Source organism: Pleuronectes platessa, chromosome 2, assembly GCF_947347685.1.
Source record: "Pleuronectes platessa chromosome 2, fPlePla1.1, whole genome shotgun sequence".
Taxonomy (NCBI): domain Eukaryota; kingdom Metazoa; phylum Chordata; class Actinopteri; order Pleuronectiformes; family Pleuronectidae; genus Pleuronectes; species Pleuronectes platessa.
Window position 1 is genome coordinate 15300435 of NC_070627.1, and position 9074 is coordinate 15309508.

At 43.2% G+C, this 9074-nt stretch overlaps 1 protein-coding gene and 1 non-coding gene across 2 annotated transcripts; both read left to right on the plus strand.

The window, feature by feature from the left end:
- Positions 1–1151: 1151 nt before the first annotated feature.
- Positions 1152–2849, plus strand: LOC128459745 (G-protein coupled receptor 22). Its single transcript, XM_053444595.1, has one exon. The coding sequence runs from the start codon at positions 1152–1154 to the stop codon at positions 2847–2849; it is 1698 nt and encodes a 565-aa protein (XP_053300570.1).
- A 4881-nt stretch (positions 2850–7730) lies between these two features.
- On the plus strand, positions 7731–7803 carry trnaf-gaa (transfer RNA phenylalanine (anticodon GAA)). The gene has a single exon. It is a non-coding gene; the product is annotated as a tRNA-Phe (tRNA).
- Positions 7804–9074: the final 1271 nt, after the last annotated feature.

A 9074-nucleotide genomic window follows, 5' to 3' on the forward strand; every position in this document is an offset into this window, starting at 1 on the left:
GCAAAGTAGTCTGTCTCAGCCTGTTTCCTGCAAAGGGGGATCAGAGTAGGAAGGAACGTAGGAGAGCAGAGGAGAAAGAAAGGGAGGACTGGAGAGAGGATGCAACGGAGAGCCAGTCTTTCTCTACTTGCATTGTTTATGTGCCACTGTCTGCGGATCATTGATCCATTCGTCTTCATTACATCTCCCTGTAAGGACTATTAACTGCTGCCACCCTCAGTTGGGTGCCTGCGATGTTGACGTGCACAATAAGGTCTCTCTACCGGCCTAACAATGTCCCTGCCACCTCTCATCCAGGAGGTAGGAGCTGGCAGTTTCATATTGCTGGTGGATAAAACAAGACAGGATTATATTATTGTGTTAATTGTCTAAACCAGGTGGGCCGTTGCAGGTAAAGGTAGATTTAACTGCTAAAGACACATGTAATATGTCACTGCCATCTTAATAATATAGGTTGCATCTTGCATGTTTGCGTTATGCTGCGAGACTCTTTTCTGACCCATATAATGTATGTTGCATAATGATGAATCCAACATCCACCCACTCATGCTCACTAAAAGCATCTTTGTAACTGGATTCAGCACATATATGAGCTGTAAGTGTAGCCAGGAAGTAGATCCCCGTTGGTTTTGTTAAGACATCTACACTGTCCGGGGATGGTTATCATGGTTAGCAAATGTCCCCCATGAGACAATCCTGCCATGACTTTCTCTCTGCTCTAACTGCTACCGTTGTTTATGTGAAGGGTGTTGTCGTCTAACTGCCTGAGCCCAGTGAGACATCATGGGTCATCAGCAGCAGCTTGAACTGCACCCCATGATTCCACTTGATTGCCAAGAACCCTTTCACCTCGCTGTGTCAACTCATGGCTTCCCCGCACTTGTGAAATCTGACAAGTTTGACTTGTACTTGTTGTACAGTGTTATTTTTGTGTAAATATGAGACGAGTTGACTGTTAAACTGCTCAGTGTGTCCTCCGTCTGTCTGTCTGTCTGAGTCCTCACCATCTTCTTTCTTTGTATCTTTATTTCATAGAATCAACCTCTGATCAAACCTTAGTCCTCTGTGCTGTCGGGGCGGGAAAGGAGAGACAGAGCATGGTCTGGGGTGGCGGCCACTGTTGCTATGTGTGAAGGAGTGCCAAGGCGCCAATGGAGACCGAAGGCTATCGTGACCTACTGGAGACCAGTGACGGCCAGGGGGTAGGCGTGCTGGATGGTGGTGGCGAGCTGGGTGTGGAGGAGGGATGGAGCTCACCCTACCCGCTGGGCTTCCAGGTGTCTTTGACCACTGTGCTGATGCTGGAGCTGGTGCTGGGCTTCAGCAGCAACCTGACAGTGCTTGTGCTGTACTGCGCTCAGTCAAACCTGGTGGATTCAGTCAGCAACCTGGTGACGGTCAACCTCCATGTGCTGGACATACTGGTCTGTGTGCTGTGTCTGCCGCTCACTGTGGCTGTGATCCTGCTGCCTGCTAACGCCAGTGGAGTCGGCAACCTGGCCACGCTGTGCTGCTTTCACGAGGCCTGTGTCACGTTCACCAGCGTGGCGACAGCGGTCAATGTGTTGGTGATCAGTCTGGACCGATATGACATCTCTGTGCGTCCGGCGAGTCGTCTGCTGACCCCCCGGCGTGCTGCGCTGCTCCTGGCAGCAGTGTGGGCTGTATCTCTGGCTGTCTTCTTCCTGCCCTTTCTTGAGGGGGACTTCTTCTCTTCAACAGTAGAGGAGGGCGAGGATGAGGAGCCGGAAAGGCAGAATAATGAGCCTGAATTCACCACTAGACTGACTACCCTTTTTTCCTCCCCCTCTCCCTCCGTATTACCCTCCACTCAGCCATCCCCTGCTTCACACCACCTGTCACCAGTATGGCAGAACAGGACACTGCTGTGTGTCGGAGGGCAGGGGTATTACACAGGCCTGGCAATGTATTACCACTTGTTACTCCAAGTGCCCTGCTTCTTCATCGCTGTGGTCGTCATGTTGTTCACCTACTCCAAGATCCTACAGGCCCTCAACATCCGCATCGGCTCCCACATGATGAGGGGTTCACGTAAAAAGGATTCCACCTGCAGGATACGTTGCAGAAGGCGGAAGAAGAAAGACCTGAGCCTGCCCACAGAGGTAGTGTCCTCCAACCAGAACCAGAACCTTAGCCATCCTCCTCTCATCCCCTCTCCAACACCTACACCAACATCCCCCCCGCCGCTCTCCTCCATGCCCCAAGGGATGTCTGACAGTGGAGCAACAATCACCACAGTCAGCACTGCTGCCACCACCCCAATCGCAACCACACCAGCTTCCATTGCTTCTCCAACCCCAGCTTTAGCTTCAGCCTCAACAGTGCAGACCCACACCACCTCACCACTGCCTGCCTCCACCATGGGAGTCCAGGCCTCAGTTTCGGCAATCATTGCTTTGAGGCGTGCAGTACGCAGACACAGGGACCGCCGGGAACGGCAACGCCGCGTCCTAAAAATGTCCCTAATCATCATATCCACCTTCCTTGGATGCTGGGCCCCTCTGTCCTTGGTCAACATTTTAATCCTGTGTATGGGTCCCAGCGACAGCCTGGTGCGGATCCGCCTTTGCTTCCTAGCAATGGCTTATGGAACCACTATCTTTCATCCTCTGCTCTATGCTTTCACCAGGCAGAAGCTTCGCCGCGCTCTCAAAACACGGGTCAAGAAGAGAGTGGTATCCCTTCTGCAGGTGGACCCAGCTGTCAGCGGGGGGACAGTTATTCAAAACTCATGGGTGGAGGGGGGAGGCAAGAAGAAGAGTCGTAAACCACGGGTAGAGGCCAGTGACGGCACTGATCGATGCCTCACTGAGGCAGTGAAGGAATGAAGCTTCAGCATGCACGTGTGTGTGTATCTGTGTGTATGTGTGTGTGTGTATGTGTGTGTTTGTGTATGTGTATGTGTATGTGTGTGTGTGTGTGTGTGTGTGTGTGTGTGTGTGTGTGTGTGTGTGTGTGTGTGTGTGTGTGTGTGTGTGTTAGTGTGCATGTGCGTGTCGTGTGCATGTGTGCGTGCATGTGTGATTGCGTGTGTGTGTGTGTGAGTTGAATTGTGTGTCTCCACTTTGCTGGAGATGGATCTGGTGTCTGTTCATTCACGGGTGAGAGAGATAAGATCCAGTTTGTTTACATAGGTCTGGACAAATCCCATGACACCTGTTTCCATGCAGATGTTGAGACAGGTGAGTCCTGAGATCCAATTAGAGGCAGCTTTCTGCTCTCAGCGACCCTCATTAGTCCACTTCCTGACTGACAAGGTGGCCACCATTTCTCCATGGCAACATTGACGAAGAATTACGAAGAAAAACCATAACCATAGCTACTCAAAATTATAGTATGTACCTCGATTTATAGGGAAAAGGTTAGATCACAGAAAAAATATATTGCTCCTGCACTTTCAACTTGCATTTGCATGAATATATGCACAGACACACACACATATACACGCTTCATGCACACGGATGTATAGTCAGTCATTATCTGTGAAAGCACACCTATATCTACCTGCACAGATATTCTCAGAGAGAAAAATATTGATTAAAATATATATTTCTCATTCGTTTCCTATTTTGTCATGCCTTAATTTAGTTATTAAGATATTCACCTGGTGCTGAATGTCCTGCTGTATGTTTACAACAATGCATCAGAGTGAAGGTGTTGGCACATTTTGTAATAGGCAAATTAATGGCAGGTAAATGCAGGCATTCAGATACAAAGTTTACAGGCTCACACAAAGAAAATAAGAAAACTGCAAAAAAAATGACTAATATTAAATTTTCCAATAAGAAGCATATTTTAGAAGAATATGCACAAGTTAAGGCATGTTTTTTTAATTTTTATATATAATTTAATGGTCTTGATGGCTTAGTCGAGGATATTTGTGTGATTGTGTCTGAATGTTTACACTTGTGCTTGTATGCTTGTGTGTTTGCGGTAAGGTGCGGGTGCATAAATAAACAAACAAAAGAGTGTACGTGTGTGTCCATGATTATGTGCAATAAATCGTGAGCAAAGCAATGACCCTGAGGATGTGAACTAAGAGAATGTGAACACAGAATTGTTGGTTTTCTTGTTACGCTTCAGATTGCAGACGAGAGGGGGGGGTAAATCCTCTGATTAACAGTAGAGAGCCACTGGGCAGAACGGGAAAATTAATTATGTGGAGCAACTGTAACCATGTGTATATGAAGGGCCACTGTAATATTACTGAAATTGTATCACTTCAGCTTTTAAGTGGAAATCAAAGGGCAATATTTTGTGAAAAACATCGTGACAACTTCTCACTGTAGTCACTGCAGGTGAACTAGCAGAGGAATCCAATCTTGGAGAAACAACAACTGACAGGGGACGTCCCCTTGTGCCGAGTCCTGGACAAGTTACACTACATCTGTATCTGTCTCTTTACTCAGGGCTTCATGTCTCATATCCAGTCATGATGGACATAAAACACTAAACCAGTCCTCAAAAAGCTGTTGTGTTATGGTTGTTACAGTAGGTAAAAGATTTATGTCAGTTTGTAGATAGAGTCCACATTCAACTTTGTACGAGCTTGGAAAGCTCCTATGGGGCTTTTGGGCTATTTCCTCCCTCATCCTCACCCCTTTTACACTATGAGCCGGACTGAAGACAGTAATTATTGTGTATTCATGTACAGTTTTCAGGGATGTAAATATTGAAGTGTCTGTTTTGGGTTTTAGAATTTAAATTCAAATTTTCTTTATCACAATCATCTGCCGGACAGAAAATCAGCCATTGTGATAAACTCTTGAGTGAGTTGGAAAGTTACTGTAAAGAAAAGATTCATGTAATTGTATTTGTGTTAATACTGTATGTGTGTACACTGTACTGTACATTTATGACCATGTGTATAGAGACCTATTAGTATTGTATAAGATTTATATTATGTGTTATTGTATAGGACAGAACCAGATCTGTATTAAAAATATAAGAATTGGTCTATTTCTGGTCATTGTGTCATTTCATGCACGTTTCAGGCTCAATTGGTCATTGTTTTTCAAATTTGAATTCTTACTTCCAAGGAATTTTGTTTTATTAACTTTTCACCGGATTTTTTAATTAAAATTAGAAAAGAATTTGCTATATCATTTGGAATTAGAAAAATGTGGGTCTCTTGTTTCTATTTCACATGCTTTTAAACAAAAAGGGAATCAAAAGCAATAGCCTACGGAAGAAAGATTTATAAATCCAGAAGAAATTGGGAAATTGTTGTGTTTTTTATCCTGTGAGTGTGCTTCTTTAAAGTGTAACAATTACAGACTTCACAATCCAAATTATTTACAATATTATTTTATCATTTTAAACCAACCAACCACTTTCTTAATGCAGACTTAACAACAGTAACGCAACACTTCCCACGATGAGCAGCACGTAGAGACAGTAGAAAAACCTCCCTTTCAACAGCAAGAAACCTAGAGAGCAGAACCAGACTCAGGGTGGGCGGCCATCTGCCTCGACCAGCAGATGATGTGTAATGATGTGTAAATGGGGGGGAAAGCCAATTTTGTCACTTTCACGAGCAGGGGCCCTTTCAGGAGGTTTTGTCAAAAGCCTTCTATCACAATTGCAGCTATTTTGGGAGGGAACTGCTGGAACCCATCCCGGTGACTTGGGATTGTCCGACATCTTTAATCTTCTGCACCTCACTGTCCAAATGTGTGTCTCCTTTTTCCAGCTCTCACTGCTTTTCAACATTTCTCTGATCGCTAAATTTAGAAACTCTTTCCCAGCTCCTTGCAGTATTTAGTGCTGGCTGTATTGATCCCTCACTACATTTCTCTGTGATGTGACAACTGTGCTAATCACCATAATACCGATGAAACTTGTTAGTCAGGTAGCATCTGTGGAGGCAGCTCATTCCATTGATGTGAACGCTTGAATTTTTAATTTTAACTAGATTAAATTTGTCTGCACATGAGTCGTGTAGGTGTGTGTGTGTCTTTGTCGCCTCACTGTTTTGTGCAGTGAATTGACACTGAAGACTCCTCCACGCTACTTGATAAGCTCATCAGTCTCCTCCTCTTTTTACGCCCCTGTTTCCTCCCCTGGTTCTGCTCCTCTTTATTCTGCCAGTCTGCATCTTTATCATCTCCTATCCACACTCGGGCCTTCCAGAACAAAGCCAGGAACAGCTGCAGTGTCTGAGAAGGAAGGAAAGTCACCTTGGGGGTGACAGAGGAACCAAAATGTGAGACAGAGACGTAGAGAGAATAAGCGGGGGGAAATGAGAACAGGGAGAGAGAGAGAGAGAGAGAGAGAGAGAGAGAGAGAGAGAGAGAGACAGCATGGAGGGGAGATTAGTGGGGAAAGAGGGAAGGGGATGGGAGGCATAGAATCTGGCATCGGGACATCATATGACTAATAAAGGGACCGCACTGCATCACTGCAGAAGCACATTAGAAAAAAGAGATATACCAGTAGTAAAAGTTAATGCAGAATAATTAGAATAAAGCTTTACACGAATATACCCTAATAAAGAAACATCTTTTTCTACCACTGAGGCTCATGAGAGTTGTACAATGTTGCTCCTGCCTGTCATAATAGGGATATCACCCAAAAAACAACCAAGCCACGTGTCAAAAAAGCAGATGAGGACGTGTTTCAAGTCGCTCCCTTCTTCTGTGCTTTATAGATGATAATTCAACCTGTAGTGGCTCAGTAATGTAGAGAATAAAAAAACCATAGCCTGTCGGTGCTTTGACAGGACTTTATGTACCTGTTGGTCCCGGTTCTTGCAGAGGCCTTGAGATGTGATCTGAGTGACATGTTCTCTGAAGCTGCAACGTTTCATCAAGTCTTGTTCCAGGAGCCCTCTGTATATGGAAAAATGAGGATTTAATCAGCGGATGGAAAACATGTTGCTTTTCAACCGACCTCAAAACCATATATATACCAGTAACATGTTAAATACATAGAATATTCCCATACTATCTACTTCTCCTTGGAGGTCGGATGACTAAACCAATGAGGATGCATGCTTTCCTGTATTTTGGTCTAAGTACAAAACAAAAGCAATGATATCATATATGTTCGGGATATTTATTAACAACAACAAAGTGGGAGCAATAAAACAATGTCTTGCTCTATTATAAATATCATGTCTTTTCACCTAAACAGCAAACTTTATGGTGGATCCCCTCAATTGTTTTGTTTATATCACTTACAATAGGAAGGGGGTTATAGAAATTACTAAAAAACGTTCACAATGTCTTGAACTGCACTTTAAAAGAAGCACCATACATGTTTACTCTGTCTCTACTGTCGTTGTAACCCTCAGTGATCAGACACCCAGAGGACAGCCAGTTCGATATGGTCGGCAATGGCGCCATCTTGCGTTCCAACGTCAAAACAACCGCTACTGCCCAGGTGTTTATATCGGCGCGCGCCTTTGTTCCAGGTGACGTTTTCTGTCCTTTTCTCTCCGATGTTGTTTTGAGAGCGAATCTCTTGTGTCTTGAAACGTTTCCAGGAGATTCTCCTCTATTCTGAACGACCTGTAGTGTGAGCAGAGTTGAAGAGGTCGCTGCGGCCCCCTAGCTCGTGCTTTGTGGGTCACGGTGGGAGCTGGTCTCAGGTGTTACTGGGCAAGAGGCGGAGAAATGATTCAAACTATGATCACCACCATTCCAGAAATACAAGAATCTTCCGGTCCTACTTATATGGTCCTACTCTGATGCCACACTCTTTCACCCGCCGAAATAGCTCAGTTGGGAGAGCGTTAGACTGAAGATCTAAAGGTCCCTGGTTCGATCCCGGGTTTCGGCAAAACCATTGGGTAATTTTTTTTCGCCATTTTTAACTCGTCAGGTTGCTTTGAAAATGACGTGCAAGTGTTGCAAATACATTGCACAAAAAACATTATACGAAGGCGAGGACATGTGTTTCTTATAGATCTTTATGTAAAACATAAAAAGCAACGTCATTCAAAAGGCATTTTAAAAAGGTGCATTAAAACTAGAAATGAAAGTGAAATGTGTAGCGAGGAAACAAGTACTTATTTGATTTCTTAAAAGGCAGTAGCAAACAGGGATGTCCTCAGCATTGATTTAAAAGAAGATATGCAGCAGACATATAAGTGCAAACATATTACAACATGTAAATAAAACAGAAACAACGTATTAGCAGCAATAATTTTGTAAAACTAACATAATTGACTAACTGACTATAGACAGAGAGTAAATAAGGCATAGTTACAAAGAGTGCAAAATGTTCAGAAGAATGGGAATTGTTCAAAATGTTCAGTGGGGAAGAAATTGTGTAAGTCGACTGCACCTGGAGTTGTGAGGGGCTTGGCCTTATTTTAATCTTACCAGAAAGAGCTATATTATTTTACAACAGCTCCGGCATTAAACATTGTAAGCTATTAGATAGTTTAATATTTCCCTGTTGTGGGACTAATAAACAATTAACTTATCTTTTCTTCTCTTGAGTCATGATAACGAGATGAGGCCTCCGTATTTTATCCTTTTCTAAAAACAATAAATGTTGGGTATTTGAAGACAAAACATTAGAGATAGATGGATAGATAGATGGGTACTTTATTAATCCTGAGGGAAATTCAGAAAAGAAGCGTATTTACAAAGTGAAATGTTTTTATTATGGTTGACTGGTTTCATTTCTTTGTTTATTTTGACATGCGTTACAATGTTCACAAATCTGTGAATAAACCATGTATGGAAGAACCGTTTTTCCAATATTAATTCGGAAACAGTATGGCTTAAATTGACAAAGCTTAACGCATTGTCAGCTGAATACATCTAATGGGATAATGTCACATCCATAAAGCCAAGTTCTTGTTGTCTCTCTCGTCAATTGAATTATTTTTGGGCTAAATTCAAGATGTACTCTGAGTTGGTTCTAATTAGAAACAAGAAACTATTGATTCAAGATATTTATTAATGCCAGGATTTATGATGCTAGAATGTAAATAAAAAGTAATTAAGGTTTATTAAAAAATTGGAGAAAGACAATAGAATTCCCGTAATGTTGTTAAATAAAGGTAAACTGAATAAAGACACTATTCAAATAGGCGACTC

Coding starts and splice junctions, on each gene's coding strand:
- LOC128459745 (XM_053444595.1), top strand. CDS start 1,152: ATGGAGACCGAAGGCTATCGTGACCTACTGGAGACCAGTGACGGCCAG.